The 23,135-nt window shown below is 40.5% G+C and overlaps 1 protein-coding gene across 2 annotated transcripts in view; it reads right to left on the bottom strand.

Annotated features, from left to right (window-relative positions):
* Positions 1 to 23,135, bottom strand: part of Dgki (diacylglycerol kinase iota) — a 414,620-nt gene that overhangs the window by 208,448 nt on the left and 183,037 nt on the right. For both annotated transcript variants that reach the window (XM_026398565.1, XM_026398566.1), the window contains exons 7-8: positions 4,969 to 5,040; positions 1,963 to 2,079 (exon numbers count right to left, since the gene is read on the bottom strand). In XM_026398565.1, coding sequence (XP_026254350.1) covers positions 1,963 to 2,079; positions 4,969 to 5,040 — 189 coding nt within the window. The remainder of the gene's footprint in view (positions 1 to 1,962; positions 2,080 to 4,968; positions 5,041 to 23,135) is intronic.

Below are 23,135 nucleotides of genomic sequence, written 5' to 3'. Positions count from 1 at the left end.
TGATGCTGTACTGCAAGATTGGTCAAGGGTGCAAGAAATTGCTCTGTATTATTCCTTCCAGTTTCTTATGAATCTCAAAATTAATAATTCAATGAAAGAAAATAATCTGGCAGCGCCAAGGATAGCTGAAACAAGAATGGCAGAAAATCATATGGCTAGGGAAGACTGCAACCCATTTCGAAAGGGAAGAACCCATTTCCATTTTCTCTTTCTTCATTGGCTTGAAAATTTCCATAGCAAAAAAGGTGCTTTCAGAGGTGAGAAAAGAATACCATTTCTCTGCAGAGTGGAATCATCATCTGATTTTCCTAACTGTTCTATTTCTAGTTCTTCGAAATCCCATACCACTCAGGCATCCTACACACTCTTGCTAGCTTTTCCTTCTAAGAGGATATTTTGACGCTGTCATTCCTTTGCTGATGAAGAAGCCAGTTACTTCAGGATAAAGTCCACATGTCTCCAGATCCCTCTCTGTCAGTCCAGTGCAACCTCCTGCTCACCCCACACACCTTCTCCCTCACACTTCTCCGCAAACTTCAGGGCGACTCATTTCATAGTCCCACAAGTGCGATGCTGGACAAGGTGCCTTTGTTCTGGCCAGGCTTCTCTTTCTCTTCTGCACTGATCTAAGTCCCACCCATCTTTCAAAAAGCAGATTAAAACCCACCTCCTCATGAAACTCCTCCAACCTTTCCTTAAGGTAACTCTGAGTCTCTTCTGAGCGAGGACTGTATATTATAGCACAGAGTCTAGCAGATCTTCTGACACAACCTAAGTTTTGATTTAACGGAATGAATATACAATGTAAAGCCCTGGAGAGATTACTAAATTATAGAAAGAAATAAAAAAGGAAGTAGAAATGTTAAAGAGATTCAAAAGTAAAAATTGGAACTCGGTACATTTGAATTTCAGACAGCAATACATATGTAAAGTTCACTGTGTCACCTTAGGCCACTCATCAAACACACCTTGGCAGTGGATACTAACATGTAAAATGAAAGATTATACAGAGTTCCCACTTTTTAACAGATAATACTGTACTTGTCTCTGGAAAAAAGGTTCCCAAATGCTCTGATGGATTCTAACTTGAAAGATCATTTATAAACTATACTCATGAATACAGGCTAAATTTGATATGAAACACAAAAAGCAAAACCATATCCCTCAGCTGCTAGCTTTTAAACACAACTGAGTTGATGAGAATAAATTGCATGAGAGACCACAGGAACTGGTCTACCATCTTTTACATGCAGTAAATTCAATGAGACTTCTTAAACACCTATATGCCCTGGGGGAGATTGATACGATCTCTCTCCCTGTTGCATGAAAATTTTTCCATCCTATAAGTTGGCGCTCACTGTCCAGGATGCAGGGTATGAAGGAAGAAACATGTTCAATCCAAGAATATGACCTAGTCAAGAGACCATCACAGTCTCCAAAATAAGGAAGCTGAGGCTCGCTAGGACAGGAAGCACACGGAGAAGAATACAGGACAGGGTTAGGAACTAAGAGGATAAATTCCACTTTGCCTTAAGAAAGGGCTGTTGCTCTCTGAGCAGGCCTTGTGTATGCAGGAAGGTCACAACTCAGTCTGCCCTCAACTGACTCCCTGGAAATTCCCAGGCTGGAAGAGAAGAGAGTTGTATGAAAATCAGCTCTACCCATCACTGGACCTCCCTGAAACTCAGGGCAACTACCACCAAAGAGACTATCATGAGCAAACGAATGGGGAGGAAGCACCCTTGCTCTAGAACTTTGATTTGATTAGGCTGATTCCATGAGGGAGCCCAGTGCAGTCAAGTGCTGGGCCACGGGATGAATTTAGTAGCTTAAGCACGGGACCTTGGGGATCACTGAGCAGAGGTCTCAGTAACCCAGAGAATAGTCAGGGGGAAAAAAGCAAGGAGCAGCAATTCATTTTTCTCTGCACTGGGTTTGCAGCACCAGGGTCCTGGCAGTTACCTGAGGTTTCTTCACCTTAATGATCCAGGTGGGCGGGACTATAACGGCAGCATGAGCCCCCAGGGAGCAGGGTTCCTCAATGTGATGCAGCATGAAACAGGTCACCTTATTGTGAAACTGAAGAGAAAAATGGGCTAATAAGCAATTCTAGGCAAAAGGTAATGTCACAGTAAGAAGGAGTAAGTGCATGCACACACACCATGCATGCACAACCACCACCCCCCAACACACACACAGGCGCGCGCGCACGCACACACACACACACACACAGACACACACTCACACACACACAAAGGGCACTTCCTTCTCAACACCACCCCACCAGCCCCAGGATCTTAGAGACCAGCTTTCTATTCTGCCAGTATAGACTTTACCACAGTTATTAAGGAGAAATCAACATGGCAGAACAAGGCAGAAACGTGGAAGGTTCTAGTAATCCCGGCTGCACACAGTTGGGTTTCTTCCCTGGTGCTCGTCACAGACTTGGTTGAGTAAGGATAACGTGGAGAAGGAAATGAAGGCAGCTAAAAGGCAAGGCCGGCCCTCTGCCTCTCCTTTTTCCATCAGAGACAGCAATCCCCCCAGGTTCTCTCTCCAGTTAGAGAAGCCAGGAGAGAGGCAGGATGTCCCCTCTAGAAAGTTAGGAAACCCCGAGGTAACAAAGTATAAAGAGAGTGCCTGGGCTGGGGTGGTGGCTCAGTGGTAGAGCGCTTGCCTAGCATGTGTGGGGCACTGGGCTCGATTCTCAGCACCACATACCAAAAATAAATAAAATTTAAAAATTCATCAACAACTAATACAAATATTTTTTAAAAAGTATTTTTTAAAAAAGAGAGTGCCTCTGCTCCATTCCTCAACAGCCTTTTAAAAAAAACAGTGCCCTAATACACTTGGCAAGCCTGAAGTGCTTTTTGGTTTTGAAAGGAAGAAAGGAAGCAACTGCAGATTAATAATCATAACAGCACCTCAGTGTGAGGGGCTTAACTGGGCACCCCAGCTTGAGGCTGGGACTGATGGCCAGGGCCATTCACACACATTCACACACATTCACATCTTTTGACTAGAGTGATAGCAACGTGCAGTAACATTTATCTTCTAACAAACATAAAATCAACATTATGCAATAATTAGGGGCCTCAGATTTTAATTATAGTGATTTCTTCGAACTTCATGTCAGTTTCGACTTGGTTTATATTTATTGTGATCATATAATTTATCATTTTAGTTGGAACAATTTGAAAGTGAAGGGGATCACTGATAATAACTATGTGAGAAAAACAGACATAAATCAGGACTCAGGAAAACTAGCAAATAGAGCCACTGTAATTTTAATAATACTTTTTCATGTTTGCATATCTTTAAGATCTGCTGTGATCCAGTAGCTAATTACTAATTGGTCAATTAAGGATAAAATACTTAATAATTTTCCTTGCCACTAGTTATTTGCATTTTGCAAAACATTAAATTTTCCAGAGGAATGATATTTGAATGCCTTCTTTCAAAAAAAATGTTTTAATTGTGTGTCTAAAATTTTCATGGTCTATCTACAATGGTGTGGGTCTCAGAGACTGACAAAGTGAACTCTATCAATTTGTATTTGAGTAATCTCCAATCTAGTGACTAAGAGGCAAATTCAAGATCACACAGCTTTTAAATGGTGGAACCAAGATCTCAATGGAGGAAACTCAGCTACCTAATCCAAGGTCCATTCTTGTGTACCATAGAGATTCACTTGTTTACCTATACTGTTAAAATACATCATGTTTATAATATGTGTGAAAATTTTTTTATTTATAATACTTGACAAACCACCTTCTACCATGTGAGAAAGGGGGAAATTCAGATTCATGTGGAATCAACCAAAGGTCTGCCTTAATGGTCAAATGAAAGTTCAGTCTCTGTATTGACTCAGTTGGACTATAAATTAGAGAGCATACATGTTCATTGGAAAGTGGGCTTGCGTTTCCAAATTGACCCTGACAGACCATCTGACCCTACCCTGGTAGCAACATGTTGGAGCAGATGCAGCCTTCTGAGCCCAGCTGCCCAGGATGCCATCTCACCAACAGGGTCTCACCAGGTCAGGGAGCTCAATGAACCCACTGCAGCATCAAAGTAGCCATAGGTGATACATAAATGCAAAAAACAGGGACACAGGGTCCATAAGTAACTAGGCATGGCTGTGTTTTGATAAAATTTCTTATTTATAAAAATAGGTGTGGGCCATATTTAGCCCTGGGGGCTGCAATTTGCCAAATCCCAAGTAAGAGTAACAGAAATAACAGGCACACTGGCCGACAAGTATGAAAATGTTAGCATCTAGTTTGGAGAGAGAAGTGAGGTGCTTTAAAAAAAAATTGAGGGGACAAAGGGAGATAGAAAAGAAGAAACATAAATGGGAAAATGACCATGGGACACTAACTTACATACATGTGCAAATGTAAGGAAGAGCTAGATATCAATGAACATACAGATGGCATCATCCCAATCTAGAGAAACCTGAAGAAGGACACAGGAGATTTTCACACTGAGTGCCACCAAAAAAAAAAAAAAAAAAAAAAAATAGTCACCCATGTCAAAACTGGAGGAACATGCCTGGACATCTGCATTAGAGGGTCTCTCCTGTTGACCACTGCTCTGTTCCCAATGCCAACCTGCCTACCAGGAGGAGTTCTCAGAATCTAATGGAAAGGAAAGAAATGTGGTCCAGGAGTGAGAAGCCCTCTGTTCCAGCCCCAGGACTGGCACCATGGGAGGACCCCCCAGTCTTTGGGCCTAGGCTTCTCAACATGTACAAAAGAAAGGGATAAATGTATTTCTGTAGTTTCTCTCAGCTCATCTGTACAGTTGTTCTATAGTTTTGCTGTCTTTCTTCCTTCAAGGATTCTATCTGGAAAAGTAGTATGTTCCGTCAGGCTCCTGTTCCCCTGGCGGACAGGAACTCAGGCACCGACAGTGTATTTTGGTCGCGTGAGCCCACGTTGCTGTATCTCATCCCAAACTTACCGCCTGCTTGCACCAGGAACAGCTGATGGCCACGATCTCTTTACTGTGGAAGGAGAACTTTTGCTGGAAGCCCTGGGATATTAGGACAAAAGACACAGAATTTAAAACCACCTAAATCACAGCACACATCTGCCCTCCTGAAGTTCAATGAAGTAAATAAGGCCAGAACTGTCACCATTACTATAGTAACCAGGACGACAAGTGCCACCATCATCACTGTGCTCTCCACCTTCTGCCATGCAAAGAGTTTCTATTTCTGAACCACCCAGAGTGTGAGAAGGAGGAGGCCCTGGCATTTCCTACACCACTAACTTCTCTAAATCAGCCACACACACACACAAAAAGAGCTTAAAAAATATTTCTGATCTAATTTTATTATAAGAAAAGGAAAAGTCACTACTGGTTCCCTGATCCAATGTCACAATTGTCACGTATCTCAGAGACTTTATACGCCTTTAGTGTCCAAGAACTCAGAAAAACAGAAGTGAAATATCAGAGAGACAGTACCCAGAAGTCAGGATCTGGGAGAAGTCCAAGGGTAAAGTAGGAAATTCAAACACTTTCATCATCCTCTTGGGATGTCAAGCAGCTTTTAGTTTTTATTCCTCATCAACAAGCACCGATGAGATCGATGGAAAAGCAGAAACAACCTTCTTAAATGAACAAACAGAATGACTCTTCCATCAGGAACCAGAGAGGTGGTTTTAGTTGCTGCTGTCTTTAAATAATTACCAAAGAGAAGTTGGCAGTAATGTTCAAAGAATTTTTTTTCCCCACTGTTCAGTCATTTCTCACTGCCTGTGAAATCTAAACCCAAACAAAGAGCAGTAACAAAAAACTAAACAGGGCTTCAGTAAGGTGGTCAGAGGAAAAGAGAAAGATGTGATGGGCAGGAAAGTTATTCCAGGCACTGGCCAAATAAGTCCTGCTTCATGTGTATGGATACTTTTAAGTTAAAGTCAGTTTACAGGCTATGGAAGGATGCCTCAAGGGCATCTGGCAATACCTATAATTCTGTCTGTTCACTTGACACACCCTTGAGCATTCCTTCCTTTTTAAACCTTTCACTTCTCTTGGTTCCCTGAGACACCCTCCTGGGTCTCCTTCTACCTCCCCAGTCTCCTGCATGTGGACACTACCCCAGGATGGTTTCAGCCACCTTTACCTTAAGATTCCACTTCTCATCCTTCTCTTTTGCCCCACCTTCAAATAGCACTTTCATAAACATGAATTTTTAACTTAGACTCTCTTGGATTTGAACAAGTTTTTCCATCGACATCCCCTTCTCAACAATTGAAGTGATCATATTGTCACTCTTTGTGTAGAAAAGAGTCAATACAGTAATCCTGAGACTCCTAACCTTAGAAGGGCTGTTGGCAAGTTTGGGAAACCTGGATATCAGAAGGGTTTCCCCAGTTCCCAGTATAGTTAAGAGTGGCATGCTGGGCCTAAACTGTTGTGCTAAGTGGTCAGCTGAACACCCACTTTCCTGCTCGGAGTCTGGAATTTTGGTCTGTGCTATACAGAGCGTGTTTATGTGAACAGGTCTCATTAAAACCCTGGGCACCGAGTCTGTCACAAGACTGGTAGATGTTTACCTGGGGTTCGAAGCTCACGGCTAGAGGAATTCAGCACCTCCTGAGGACTCCACTGGGCAAAATCCCTGGGAAGCTCGTGCCTGGCTTTTTCCAAACTCCTCCCTTCTCCCCCACCCCCGCACCTGTCTCTTTGCTGACACTGCCTTATGACCTTGGGCTGTAATAAGTCACAGATGTGAGCACTACTACATGCTAAGTCCCACCAATGAACCACTGAACCTGGAGTGCTCTTGGGGACCTCTGACACATGTACCTCCACCCAGGTAATGCGTCTTTCTGTCTCTTTCTGTCAATGACAGCACCTTTTCCCCAGAAGAGGACTTCTTCTGTGACACACACAAGTTCTGGACCAGCAGGCAACCATCCCAGTCCCCAGCACTTGAGAGTTGCAACCCCCCAACAGGAATAACTTGCAGAGGGGACACAAAGTCTAATGGGCCGGAGGATTAGATGTGCAGGGCTTTTCCAAGCTGATGCCAAACTATTCAATATAAAACAAGATGGTACCAAAGAAGACAAAAAATGACTTCACATTGCAGATACTTGAAAAATTCCTCAACATCCCTGAAGTCATTTTTGAGAAAGCAGAAAGACGGATAAAACTTTAAACTAGAGCAACAATTTGTGATGCTGTGTGAAGGAAGGAAACAGCAGCTACGAGCAAGTGTGCTGGGGCCGAGTGGAACCTGAGCACACTGAACTGTCTCCCTGTGGACCCCACGTCAGCTAGGCATCCAGCTGCGTTACCCGGTCACTTCATTTTCTAACTTCTCTCTCCAGAGACAGTCTGCTTCCCCCTTTATTCTTCACTGCCACCAGCTCAAAATGCAAAATATGACACTTCTTTCTCTATAGATCAAGAAAATAAACTCCTCTTTTGAGCATTTTGGAACCATCCATAATATTCCCAATCAATTTTATTATTCCCAATTAACATCTATAACCCACTCCTTTCTGTTATAAAGCCCTGTCTATAGTGAGACGGGTCTAATTATATTCCACAACTTGATTTATTCTTTTCTATTTCCATTTGTTGCCCCATGCTGTTTTCTCATCCCCAGCCCACCAGCAGGAAAGCCTACATCATTTCATATACAGTAGTACCTAGATTTTATGTCTACTACAAAATCTAAAAAACATTTTCCAAATCACCTCAATGCACATGGTCTCTCCTCCTAAACTAAGGGCCACCTGTACCTCCCCTTGCCACTAACAAATAGTTGCCCCAAGAAGCTGGTTATATGATGTGGAGATGTAAGGTCTTCAAATAAAATCCTTATTCTTAGCAACTCGGCACAGCTCTTCAAACATCATAGGCAAGATGTACACATTTTCTTATTAACTGAACCAGAAAGCTGTTGCTACGACATCATGAACCAATCCCAAACTTCATGCCATCCAGCCTTTAAACACCTAACCTGAGATACCTGAAAATGGGCATCCTCATTAGACCCTTCTCCAGGAAAAAAAAAAAAAACCAGCCCTATAAGCAATGCAAATATCGTAGGACTCTAAATTTTACTTTAAGTCTGCAATATTGGGAATGCTGAATGGCTAAAATCAATACAGTAAAATGCGTAACCTGACAGCCACAGCTGAGTGCTGTAATTCAAAATGTACTGAGTCTTAAATGCTTTTACCCAGGTACCCTTTCATCAACTTGTACATGAGATAGAATGTGAGGAGAGATGACAAAGCTGAGACCAGTTCTTGGATCTTCTTATTGGCTGGGTGATTGTCTTAGGTTTTTTCACTGCTGTGACTAAAAGACCCGACCAGAACAATCTGAGAGGAGGAAAAGTTTATTCAAGGACTCACGGTTTCCGAGGTCCCTAGACAGCCTGCTCCATTCCTCAGGGCCCAAGGTGAGGCTGAACATTAGGGAGGAAGAATATAGTGGAGGGAAGCAGCCCACATGATGATTAGGAAGCAGAGAGAGAGAGAGAGATTCCACTCTCCAGACGCAAAATATATACCCTAAAGGCACACTTCCAATGACCCACCTCTTCCAGCCACATCCTACTGGCCTTCAGTTACCACTCAGTGAATCCTGTCAAGGGATTAATTCACTGACTGAGTCAAGGCTCTCATATCCCAATCATTTCTCCTCTGAATCTTCTTGCATGACAGCTTTTGGGGGACACCTCACCTCCAAACCATAACAGTGATCTTAAGTAAATCACTTAACTCTTCTAACATCTTCCTTTACCTAAAAATGGAAATAATGAATTGAACCTCTCCTACACCTCCAGGTGGGTTATAAGCATCAAATGAAAAAAAATTGTATCTGGGAGTTCTTATAATGCCTTCAATAGGTGTGTGTGTTTATTATATGTGAAAGAGTAATTTCATCACTAAGTTCTAGCAGCAGGAACCTCTTCTACCACCTTGCTGAGAAAGCCTTCTGAGTGCACAATGTGACTTAGTTTAGGGTGAGTGTATTTGGCTGCTGCCCTCCAGTGAATACTGGCCTTCTCTTCCAGCTTCAGGGAGAAAACAGATGCAATCCACTGTGACACGGACAGGCTGATTCCAGAAACAAATGACAAGGCCAATCACAACTAGTCTGATGCTTATGCAGAATTGTGGGGGGGTTCCTTGGAAATGAGCCTGGTGGTCATCATCTCTGTGCTTTGTTTTGGATTCTAGTCTGGCAGAGTCACAGTGACCATGGCTTTGGGGTTATTATCTAACACAGACACATAAATAGAATCGCCTGAGAGCCTTCATGGACCAAGTTCCCATAGACCACCTGCCACGGGAGATTTTGGCCAGGCAAAAAGAACCAGATTCCTAATCACCCGTGTTAAAATGCTGGCCCAAATCTGCTATTATGGTACTGACAGATGCCTGGCTGCATTTAAAATGACTCTGATTTTTAAGGGCTATTTTGTTCCGCACTATCAAAGAGGCAAATAGGGACATGAGCCCAGATGCTTTGGATCCAACTGACTTCAGAATTAAAAATATCAAGAATACCGAGGGACAAAGTCTCTCTCCTGCTTCTTTGGGTTTTTTTCAATCACAATGAGCCTTTGGAATAAAGCTTATACAAGACTTATTCTGAGCAGCTAAAGCTCTGTGGCGTCTCTTTCTTCTGCCATCTAGGGCACATACCAAATGGCACTCAGTTTTACAGCCTTGGCTGAAACCGGAAAAAAAGAACCTTACCTGAAATAAGCTGAAATTATTTTCTCGTTTCTGTATTGAACTGAAGTTTGAAGTGGGGGGATCTCTTGACCTTAGGCGGATTCCCTCCCTGTGTGATTTGATCTTATCCTGCACATGTTGATACTTCACTTGCCTCCAAAACTAAGCAGCAATAAAATAAGCCTGTCCACATCCACCAGTGTGTGCAAAACTCATAACTGTTATTGAGGACAGGCCCAAGTGAAATATAAAATAAGATTAAATCAATTTACCTCCAGTAATATTTATCTTAAAAAGATGACTTCAAGCATTTTTGCTCAAATATTTCCTATGATTTTTGAACTAAATATATACTCTTTTACAAATTTCATGTTTCATCTCTAAAATGTTTATCATAAGTGGAAAAGCAAAGTTCATAACTTCTAGAAAAATAAGATTGAAATTTTAAAATAAACAGCTATATCACTCTTTTAACTGAATATCATGGGAATATATCTACCAATAGATTTTACTGTAACTAGTGAATTGGTACTCACTGATATAAAAGGAGGTTTTTCCTCTTTAAGCAGGACTTTGCTAGAAAACCTCAAACTGGCTGCCTTGTAACCACCTCCAACCAGCTGAAGCTAGTAAGTAACCAAGACCTTCAGGTTACCTAGGGGCAGACTCACCAGCCTCACTGAAAACTCTTCTAACCAATAAAAAAAAAAGGCATTTGTGTTAACTGATTATCCCCTCACTATGGGCTAGTTTTGTCTTATCTACAGTGCATGTTTCAATCTGTAAGCAAAGCCACCAAGAACCAACCACCTTCCCAATACACACAGATCATTGAACTTTTCCTCTCAAAAAACCTCAGTGCAGTGATACTAATTCACTGATACTAGCACCTTTGCCTGACGTGGTAAATCCTTAGAAACTAGGCTAGTGTGATAATATGTGCCTTTTCCTTAGTTTTGTCACAGTGTAAAAATGTTAGTATAACATTCTAGTTTTTACAAAATTGGGATTTTTATTCATTCATAGAAAATCTCATTTATCTGAACTTCCTAAATTTCCTATTCTGATGGTGTTGATTTTTAAGCTAAATTTTTTTATTAGTTGTTCAAAACATTACATAGCTCTTGACATATCATATTTCATACATTCTAAGCTAAAATTTTTTAAAATTTGTTTTTTAACATTTTCAAAATGTAAATACATGTATTCATCTAAGTTAAAATTATAACAAACAATGTTTTCATCAATTAAACCAATAGTAAGCAGCGTCTATAACTTCTGAAGTTGCTTAAAATTATGTGAATTTGCAGTTACTTTATTAGAATAATTCTTGAAAAGTCTTAAGTTCTTGTTTATTGGGTTTAGTTACAATACATTTTATGGTATTAATTAAAGGCTCTGAAAATTTGCATCGCCCTTATTGTCCGTAATATGTTCTTGCTCCAGGGAATACCTGGTTCATACCTACATATTCCTCAACAGAACACCCTGAGTTCCTCCATCCTCATATGGTTTGGAATTACAACATACCATCCTCAGATACTTCCTCCTTTTTCCATTCATTTGTCTCAAGGCCCCTGCTACAAGCTACAGATTATAAATTGAGTCTTCTAGGGAAAATGTATCAAAGAATTAGGGCACAGGATTCTCCCTGAGTGTTAACACTATTACTACAAATATGTCAGACTATGTGAAGAGTCTAAGGCATGGCTTCCAGGACTGTGTCTTCCATGAGTCAATGACTTTGTCAAGGTGGAGGGCTTAACCCAGGGCCTTGGAACTCAGGTAGACCCCCATAACTATGGATACTGATTGACATTTTAATTTACAAGTAAACTACAGATAGCTATGTGTTATGTTTTTATGACCATTCTGAATTTAGAACAAAAATATCTTATTATATTCAAGAAGGCACAAACTACACCTAACTATTGGGCTTACCTTTGTCCTGTAATAACAGGTAGGTTTCTTGTAAGAAAACATTTTCCTAATGCTGCAACAAACTACCTACAATTATGATAATATGTTCATCCATGATAATTAATTGACATCTCTGACTCATAATTAATAACCTTAAAAATTAAAATTATCATTTTATGCTGACAATATTCACCAAGCAGGTTGGTGTTTGGGAAAAAAAACAAGACCAATTAAAATTGTTTAAGATTTATTTAAACAAATCATACAATATATACCTTGCTGGCTATATGACATTTCAGGAAATAACTGGCTGTACTCTAACTAGTTGATTAAAGAAAATGTTCTTCTGCTAGTAGAAGTAATTCTACGTTTTTATGTATAAACTTGGACTGTTTTGTTATACAGCTCCCAGACAACTAAGAAAGAGACTTACAAAACTTGGTGAAATTATTCAGATTACGTCCTAGCTGGCTTTGTGAATCTATGTCAAGGGAATATTGTCAGGTACATGTACCTCAGAGAATGAAAAATCTGCTGTCTAGAAATAGTTTTGACTTTACTTTGGTGCTTTACTACATCTGTTCTTCCTGGTCATATTACCAATGACCTAATAGTCTTTTCATACTCATGGACTCAGTCGGGGAAGATGTAAAGGCTGTTAAGAGAGGAAAATAACTAAGTCTCAGAGGACCTAGCTTCAGGAACCAATCAATATGTACCAGTGGGAGTGGGAGAGTGTCTGGGAGCCTGGATCTGAGGGTGTAGGATAGAGAAGGCAGGACTTACAGCTGATGAAGGAGAGTTTCTCAATGTAGGAACACTCATATGTTAAATATGTTAGATATTTTATAAATTTTATAGGTTTTTACAAGTTTTGTAAGTTACATGTAAGATATATATATATATATATATATAATATATATACACACACACATATATATACGTGTGTGTGTGTGTGTGTGTCCTATTGTTATGTTTTGGATCTAGAATGTTCCTCAAGGCAGTGGCTGGGTCCTTGATGCAGCAATGTTCAGAGGTAGAACTCTGGGGAAGTGACTGAATCACAAAAGCTCTGACCTCAATAGGGATTAATAATTCTATGGCATTATTGGGAGGTGGTAAAGGCTGTGGCAGGTGGGACCTAATTGAAGAAGTGAGTACTTGAGGGAATACCCTCTAGGGCTATACCTTGTCCCTGGTCCATTCCTCCTTCTATCTACTTCCTGGCCACCATTAATTGAGCAGCTGTGCTCTACCACACACTTCTACCATGGTGTTTCTGCCTTGGAGCCAGCTGTCCATAGACGGAAACCCCTGAGCCCTGAGCCAAAATAAACCTTTACTCCTCTAAGACATTTTTTCTCAGTATTTGTCAGAGTGATAAAAAGCTAATACAAATAAAATACCTAATTGGATGATAGAAGAGTTGACCAAGAAACTCAGAAGATGATGCTGACACTAGGATGCTAACACTAACATTAAGATGGCTTTTAAAAACAAAGAAATGGACCATGTTAAGTAGAAATGCCAGAACTGTTGTGATGGAGAAACACTGGAAACCTCACAGAGGCAATATACTGGAGTTGCTATGATAGGTACAGCTAAGTACCCATCAGTTGACTATGATCTGCATGAGGACCAAAGGACGCTCCACTTCACAAATCAGTAATAAATGTGCTGGTGAGAAGGGCAACATCACTGTTGAGAAGCTCAGAGCAGTTCTCCTCTGCAGGTTAGCCCAGATTGTAGTAAATGCCTTGCAGATTGATAGCAGTTGGGATTATAGAATTCCAGACACATTAGGGACCATGTGGCAGCACTTAGTCATCAAAGCAAGGATGGCACCTTTACAGTAAGATTGATGTTGACACCAAGGGAGCCTGACCTATAGAGAGCTATGGAACTGGAAAATAGAGCATGGCATCCCTAGAAGGAAGGTGGATGTTTCTGTCAGCTTTGCATTGCTGTGACCAAAAGACTGATATGAACAACTTAGAGAAAGAAAAGTTTACTTTTGCTCATGGTTTCAGAGGTTCAGTCCATCATCAGCCAACACAGCTCTGGGCCCGAGGTGAGGCAGAACATCGTGGTAGATGGATGTGGCAGAGAAAATCAGCTCAGGACATGACAGCCAACTTAGGACATGACACCAGGGAACAGAGAAAGAGCTCTGCACATCAGACACTAAAGATAAAACCCAAAGACATGCCCTCAATGACCCACTTCCTCCAGCCACTTTCTATCTGTCCATAAGTACCACCCATTAATTCATTTATTAATCCATCCAGTGGCTCTCAGAGTCTAATCATTTCACCTCTGAACATTTCTACATTATCTCACATATGAGCTTTTGAGGGACACGCTATATGCAAACCTTCTCAATAAATTTTCAGATAAAAGAATATTTTTCAATCAATACAATCAAAAGAAATCAGGAAAAAGTGATCAAGAGATATAAGGGTAGATGCTCCAATAAACAATTTTTTTTTCTTATGTTTCTGTCATTCATCAAAGATAGAACCCATTGACTGAAGGAGAGGACAAGTCCCTAGAAGAAGACTCCAGCAACATCACAACAAGGGTCTATGGTAAATCTGCCCAGTCTTTAACTTACAGAATCTACAACCATTCACTTGGGTGGTTTGACACTGAGGAAAGATAAATGTTCAAGTGTCTTAAAAACTATGGGACAAGATTCCAAGATGACTTGTCTACCCTGGGTATAAGGCAGCATCATGATACTCTAGAGCATTAAAAAAAATCAAGTCCTGGACTAGGGCTGTTTACAGAGTCTACTAATTCTATAAATCCATCAGGGTTATCTTCCCTGGTCCTCAATTACATAATTGGAATGTACACACTTGGAAATTGTGAAAGAACTAGCATAGTGAGGAGAACCAAATAACACTCAAACCACTCTCCAAAGCGAATCTAAAACACAACCAATGTGAAACTCACAAATGCAATAGGTATGAGATGATTTCAAATTGGTAATTTTGAAAGCTGTGACAATAGTCTTTTGTTTAAGTTTCCTTAAAATGATCTGTTTAGGGCTGGGGATGTGGCTCAAGCGGTAGCGCGATCGCCTGGCATGCGTGCAGCCCAGGTTTGATCCTCAGCACCACTTACAAACAAAGATGTTTGTGTCCACTGAAAAAACTAAAAAATAAATAAATATTAAAATTCTCTCTCTCTCTCTCTCTCTCTCTCTCTCTCTTTCTCTCTCTCTCTCTCAAAAAAAAAATGATCTGTTTAAGTGCCACCCTTTAAAAACTAAAGGAGGCAGAGGTGGTATACAATTACATATCCCCATTTAAGTTACCAGTTGAGATACTATAAAGCCAAATAGGAGAATGGTGTTAGGCTAGCACAAATTCAACCCAGTGTACTCTGATTGCAGTTACTGTGCTAACTTTGGAATCTTTCAGCTTCAAGTACATGACATGTGGAGATTGACTGGAAATTTAATTCCTTTCCATCCTCTCTGAAAGGAAAATACAAATCATTTTACATTCACTTGCAGGGTTAATGGTGTACTTTTTCAGGCTCATTCCAAGGCTTTGAGCTCTTCTGGATGAAATGCAAAGGGACCTGAACAATATGAACATGCTGCAGATCATCACTTGGTCCACCTTATCAATGACATCATGTCAAAGTGGATTAGCCAAAAAATGGCAGGTATACTGAAAGTCTTGGTGAGATAGAAGGTAGGGACATAGGCCCTATGTATAATCAGAGATCTCACTTGTTAGTGAAGCTCCTGGGGTTCACAGGGGCATGCTAGAAAAACCTCCCCAATCCATAAAGTAAATTATTGCATTTCACAATTTTGACAAAATAAGAATTAAGCACAACACTTTGTAGGCCTCTTTGAGTCCTAGAGGTAGCACATTCCACATGTAAGAATACTGTCTTCATCCATTTAGTGCATGACATTAATGCTGCCAGCTTAGAGTAGAGCCCAGAGCAGGACAGAGTTCTGCAACAGATTCTTTCTGCAATGAACGTTCTGCTATCTCTCCATGCTCTTAGAGGAACAGGAGAGGAGAAAAGGTCCCTGTGGTGTTTATGACAAGCAGCAACAAGACAATCATAATACAGACACTAGGATTCTGAAACAAATTTATGCCATCTGTAGGAGAAAATGAAATACTTTTTAAAATCATTTCCTGGCCTGTTACTATGCTCCGGTGCAGGAATACCAGGTGAATCACCAGGTGTCATGAGCTGCATTCTGTAAGATCATAAGGTTGGGTTTGCCCAGCTCCATCCATTGCCATATTAATTGGGATTATCTAGGACCTTGTATGAGCAGCACCAGGATGCATGAGTAGGTAGCTCAGAATTCCATGTCATCCATTACTATACAGTACCAGGTCTCTCACTCAATTCACACCTCAATTAAGGGTCATCTTTTGAAAGAGGAGAAAAAAGCTGAGATTGGGTCATGCATGGATGGATCAACTATGTAAGTCCCAGCCAAAAATGGATTCTTGTTGCACTGAAGCCTACTCAGGAGTGGTCCCTAGAGAGATAAGTGAGAAGAAATTTTCCAGTGAGCAAAAGTTCAGATGAAGCAACTGTGTAAAAAGATAAATGCCCTGGTGTACAAATATATAATGACCTATAGACCACGGTGAATGGCTTGCTAGATGGTCAGGGATCAGGAAGGAAAGGAGAGGTCTGTGGAAGAGATGAGTAGATGATATATGAAGTTAAGTACAAAGAGTAAAAAAAAAAAATTTTGTATGTTGATGCCCAACAGAGAGTACTCACCTTGTAAGAAATAAAAACTAAGATATAACCCAGGTACCACTCTCTGTTATGAGCCATCCCACAGATAGCACCATGAGGTCCTAAGTGAAGTACCCATTGTGGTAGTTCAGGATGCCGTGTTTGTGTTCAACAGCAAGGACCACCATTCACCAAAACTGAGTTAGATATTGCCACTGCTTAATGACTCACCTGCCAACCAAAGCCACCAAAGCGGAGCACCAAGGCCACTATGACACATCCCTTAAAGGAAACAAATGATGGAAAATGGATGACACTGAACCCCTTCCACTCCAGAAGAGGCAAAAACTCACTAGAGTCAACAAACATACACATTGGTGTTTGACCCACTGATACAGGATTCTGCAAAACATTGTATAAGACCAAAGGAAACACTTTATGACAACAAGAGTGCATCAGTAGACATGAGTCCATGAGATGAGCCACACCACCCAGAAGCAGGCCTGATACAGTCTTTGGAAGGCACATATAACTCAGGTTGGAGCTTTGAAAGAATACCCTGCGAGCATCATCCTCCAAACCCAATGCACTCCCAAGTCCATGGGAATTTTATGGTGGTTTGTGTCATGGAAAATATACTGTTAAAGAAACCAAGGGATGGAAGTAGAGTGGCCTTGTCTACCACAGTTTCCACTGACCTACTTAGGGAATTTTTGATTCTCATCCCTACAACTCTGGGCTCTGAGGATCTGAGTACCAAAGGGAGAGCACCTTCAACCACAGGGCACAACATGAATCTCTCAAAGTTTAAACTACCACTGAGCCCAGTTAATTTGGAATTTTTGTGTCAAGAGACTAACAGATACAGGAATGAGTCATCGTACCAACAGAAGAAACTGACCTGGATCATTAGGTAGAGACACAGCTGTTACTTGACAATGGAAGCTGGAAGAATATATTTGGTACCTTGATGATCCACTGGGACATCCTTTGTAACTCTCTGAATAATTTTAATAATAAATAGAATGTGAAGCACTCAAGACTAAGGAATCAGACTGCACAAGGCTAAGGTCCTGTACCCCTGCAATCAAGCAGGTCACCTAAATCAGAAGTACTAGTTGAGAGTGAGATGAATCCAGAATGGTTCCTCCAACAGCAACACTTGACTGGTAGATATCAAAAGAAAATGCTGTTTTACCACAATTGCTTTTAATCAGCTGACACTAAAAAATGATTAAGAATTATTCTTTCTTTCTCTCTCTCTCTCTCTCTCTCTCTCTCTCTCTCTCTCTCTCTCTCTCTTTTGTGTGTGTGTGGTTCTGGGGATTGAACCCAGGGCCTTATGCATGCAAGGCAAGTACTATACCAACTGAGCTATATCCCAAGCCAAAATTATTATATCTCTATATTACATCCTCACCAAAGCACTCAAAAGATCTTTCCTGAGCAACATGTGTTAACCAACTTCAATGTACTTCTAGACTTACTTGCCTTGTTTAATTAACTGTGAGTGTATTTTGGACTAATTCTAATCTGTAAAGAGTAAAAAACTCTATTTATTAGTCAAAAGAACCTTGACTTCTGCTTCTCAGCTAACAACTCAGCACGCATTTCTCTGCCTACCTAGGAAAACCAAGCCCTAGTTTTGTTTATTACTGTAATGGTCATCAATTTTAAAAATATACAAATACGTCTTTCTCTTTTAAAATCATATTTCATTGTGCTTTATTTTTAATTGAAGGAGGTTTATTTCTGAAATCAATATTCAAGTGCCTGACACACCCATGTTTTTTAAACCAGGGCAGAGTGAGAAGTAGCTTTTCTTCATGAAGTGATTCAAGAAAGGCAGTTTGAAAGGGAGGTAATCACCGGCTCAGTCTCATAACAAAAGACTAGGAATCAAAATTTCAGATTAATTGTCCAGGGTCAGATTCTGAAAAAAGGAGGGGAAGTATATAAAGGCCAAATTGACTCCACTGAGGAAGCCAGGGAGAAAGATGGGAGGCCATTTGTCTCTGAGGAACCTACCTTTTTAAGCCACTTTATGGAGGTATAAATACATATTTAATGTATGCAAGGTGATGAGTTTGAAGATAAGCATATACCTGTGAAATCAGCTCTACAATCTATGCCAAAAACATATCCAGCACCTCCAAATTTCTTTCCTCCCACCCATCTTTTTCTCCCAGTGATAAGAACACTCAACATAAAAGCTACCCTCCTAGAAGCCTTAGACAGGTACAGTACCGTATTTTCAACTATAGGCACTATACAACATAATAGATCTCTAAGACTTATTCCTCTTGTATCATCAAAACTGGATTCTCTTTACTAATACCTCCCCACAGCCCCTCCCTGGATGAACTTGAGGACATTAAGCTAAGTGAAGTCAGTCAGACATGAAAGGAGAAACGATACAGGATACCACTTCTGCAAAGAACCTAAAATAGTCAAAGGATAGAATGGTGGTTGCCCTTGTCCCATTGACTGACCTTCAGTCAAGGACAGAAAGGAAAACCAAGCTTCCAGCAGTCATTTTGCCAGGAACTCCATGGAGAGGCTTGGATTCCACGCCCTTGTTCAATCGCCCACTCCAGTCCTCCTCCATGGTCCTCCTGAGGCTAATAACAGAGGATGTCTCTGTTACAGCTGGACACACGTAGACAGGCAAATAACCAAGCTTGCCCAACCAGCTGTGGATCCTCGCACTGGCACTTAGAGTCCTGGTCCCTAACCTCTCAAGAGCTGACTCCTAGGATGCAGGCATTTTCAAATCACTAGAGGAGAGTTTTCAAGTTGATACACAGAATATCCTAGAAAGACCCAATCAGTATTTTTATTATTTTTAGACTCTGCAATCCCTTTAACTATCCCTATAATAATGGCTTAATCATTTTTAAAATTTTTGCATTACAAAAAAAGCTATTAGGTATTCTTTGTTTAGTTGTGGACAATTTACATACCACACCTTAAGTTCATTTTAAATTAACAGTATCCATTACAATTAAAGAGCACTTTTGATATCTTCCCATTACATATGGTGCATGTAATTTAATTTATTTAAATTAATTAAATATTAAAGAACATATGATTTATAACATAATAAATCATAAGGATGTGTCTTGTTTGGTTAGGGAACTAAGAAGCATTCAAAATGTATACCAAAGTTGAAATAGGGGTTATTGCACTGAGAGCCTGCTCTTAATATTTGATAATAAAAATTTTTGAGTCATGGTTATCAAAATTATTTATTTTATAATGCTTACATATGTTTCCAAATGAAATAAAAGAAGGTTTCAGGGTGTAATTTACAAACATTTCCACATTACTACACTGCTGGGCTTGGATGCTTGGTTCTTTGAAAAGAATGGTCAAATGAGCTATAATATTACCATAGTGTTCCTTTGCATCTTGATACTTTTAAGTACTACAGACAACTCAGTGGTGAGGAAATTCTAACTGAATGAATGTAATGTGTAAATTTGGTGAGAAAAAGTCACAAACAGGTTTGCAGAATAAGTATGCTTTCTGGCTTTGAACCATTGATTGAATGCAGATCTGCATTAAATGATATGTTCTAGATGGATCTCATCCAACTCTCCAGTCCCATCTCTGTTTTTGATACACCATGTCCCACTGTTAAAAGTTGGCTTTTACAAATGTTCCTTCCGATATGTGAATGCTAACACACAATAAGTGTGGGGGGGGGACAGAAGTTCATTGAATTAGGGGAATTAAGGGAAGAGAGGGAGGACAGGAATAGGAAAGACAATAGAAAAAATAGGACATAACTTTCCTACGTTCGTATATGAATACACGACCAGTGTAACTCCACATCATGTACAACCACAGAATGGGAGGTCAGAATCCATGTATGCATAATATGTCAAAACGCATTCTACGGTATTTTTTTCAATGTTGCTTTTATGGTTTGCCTCAACAAAGTCCCTTGAGCTCTGGTTTATACTGGGTTTGGTATATAGAGATCAAAGGTACGTTTATTCCCCTCAAGCTGTCTGAGTCTTGTGACTAAAGGCCATAGCTCCTGGAAGAACCCTGGCCATCTCCTGCCTCTTCAGACTAGGCTTGACCATGGCCCCTCCGTTTCTAATCTCAGTGTTCGTCACTATCCTAGGGGTTCCCCCCTACTCTGCACACACATCATAAATACTCTTTTTATTAAACTCTCATCAAGCTACATAATTTAAGTGTGAGTGTTTCATTCTTTTTCTGACTTAACTCTGGCTCTTCCATAAGACAGGGCTATGAATGATGACAATGTAAAACCAGGGAATGGCCTTAAACTTGGCAGCCTGAGATGTTCAGTTAATGTTAAAGGAACCAAGCAGCTGAATCATGAGCTCTCTCATGTGATCACATTAAATGCCACACACACACACACACACACACACACACATACACAATCAGGCAAAAACACATTCAGAGCTCAAGAGAAAATCACTCCAAATATTTATTATTCAATCAAGAAGTAGAAATTGAAAGCGCATTATTAATACACCCTAAAAACCCACCAAAGCTTCAAAAACACCAATGGGAGAAAAGATTTGCTAAGTGAAATGGCTATTTTTTAAACCCATCCAAAGAAAGACATTGTGGAATAATTGGGGTGAGACTTGGGTGAGATTTTGAAGCCTGTGGGTATGTAAGAATGTACAACTCTACTGATAAAAATGACACCCAGCACCCAAGTTTGAAATGGCTTTTCAATCACTTAATCTGCAAATGGAAATAGAACAGTTAGCTTTCCCCCAGTCCAGGGCAGGATCTAGGATGCAAAGGAGAGTTATCATCCAGCAAGGATATGATAGGTCTAAGACCATCCCATCCTATCATTGCTTGAATCTAAGAATTCATGAGCAGCTGGACTGTAAGGGTAAACCTAATAGCGCCACATTCTAGGAACATTGCATGAAGAGCTGGACCTTCCCCACTGATAACTGTGGTGTGCAGAAGCTGCAGGCACTCTGGGAGGATTGCTAGAGAACATGCATAGGAGAGGGGATGGTCATAGCCATACAGCATTCGGGGAGTCCAGGGCTTCCAATCCACCAACCGTGCCTGCGTGAGTTGAGGCCACACAAACGGGAGTACGATCTGACACCAGGCAATGCTTATCCTCAAATATATTATGTTTATTGATTTTTTAAATAAAATTCCTCCAATTCCATTATAATTTGAAGTGTTGAAGTGGTGTCAGGTATAAGGCTGCCCAGTGAAAGATTCTTTTCCAAAGAGAAAAACTTACTCATCCAGATTGTCTGTGATTGTCATCCACATGTCTGATTCCAAAATGGTTGTGCCTGACTCTCTTTTCTCTACACCTTCTCTCTCTCTCTCTCTCTCTCTCTCTCTCTCTCTCTCTCTCTCTCCCTCTCCCTCTCACCCCCCGCACACACACAGAGTTACAGTTTACAATTCACAAAGTAAGAGAAAATCCAAAAGCCCCAAGGTAGCACCATGTAGGAAGAGGTAGAGTCACCCAAAGGAGACTAGAAGACTGACCTCCTACTTCCCAGTCATGTAAAATGACCATCAAAATCTTTCCACTTCCCCTTCCTCCTCACTTTTTTTTTAAACTCAGTCTGCTTTCAGACTAAGCCAAACTCTTTACAGGCTAAAAGGCAACCAATTGAGAGCCACTGGGTGGAACCTGAGAAGATATTACTAGTATAAAGGAGGTCCATGCCCTGAGAACTTGGTTACCAGTTGCTGCATCATATTTTCTTCCCAGGTATGAGACACAACAGCAAAATCAATAAACTATTTCCAAGTTTCCTTCACCCTCCACAATCCTACTCCAGGCAATGTTTGACTGGAAGGAGTCACATAAATGAATTAATTAAGTAATAATTAACTGATAAACAATACATTCTCTCTAACTATCTTGAACTCTTGCCAAACCCAAATTTCCCATTACCAATGTCCCATTACCAATATCAGTTTATTACTGATGTCATTGAAAACATTATTTACTGTGTGACTGACCTCTGTTTAATCTTCCCAGAGGTTCCTGAAATCTCCTAAAGAAGAACTTTTTACACTGGAAAAAATTCATACCCAAATCAGTTCAGGTCAATAACATTTGGAGAAAAGCTAACAGTTCTATTTCCATTTACAGATTAAGTGATTGAAAAGCCACTTCAAACTTTTGTGCTAGATCAATAATATTTGGAATGTGAGTTTAACAGCACACAGTCATATGCCCCCACCCTGTTCCACCTCTCTTTTCCAAGTGGCACTGCATCAGAGGAGCCTGTAACCAGCCAGAGTGAAAGAGGGAAAAGACATACACAACCACCACCAAGAGGGGCATCTCTTCCCAGAAACTGATAAGAAGAGCTGTGTATTTCTAGCTTCTGACCATGCTGCCATGCATGGCTCTGCTCAGCACCTTGTATCACAGTACAGATGCTTACTCTTGGACATGGGCAAAAGTAGCATTGCTCAACCTTCCATTAGTTTGCTGTTACTGACCAAATAAGTATGATAGCCAGTTTGCCTTGTAGGGAAGTTTTAACAAAATAGGATAACTTGCTTTCAAAAATCAACCATCAGTCAGACACAGTGATGCATGCCTACAACTGCAGGAGGTTGAGGCAGGAGGATCACAAGTTCAAGGGCAATCTGGTAACTTAGCAAAACTCTGTCTCAAAATAAAAAATAAAAGGGGCTGAGAATTTAGCTCCACGGTAGAATGCCCATGGGTTCAATCCCTGACACCAAAACCAAAACATAACAAAAAAT

Source organism: Urocitellus parryii, chromosome 3 (assembly GCF_045843805.1).
Source record: "Urocitellus parryii isolate mUroPar1 chromosome 3, mUroPar1.hap1, whole genome shotgun sequence".
NCBI lineage: Eukaryota > Metazoa > Chordata > Mammalia > Rodentia > Sciuridae > Urocitellus > Urocitellus parryii.
The sequence above is the reverse complement of the archived record's forward strand: the minus strand, read 5'-3'. Positions and strand labels throughout refer to the sequence as shown.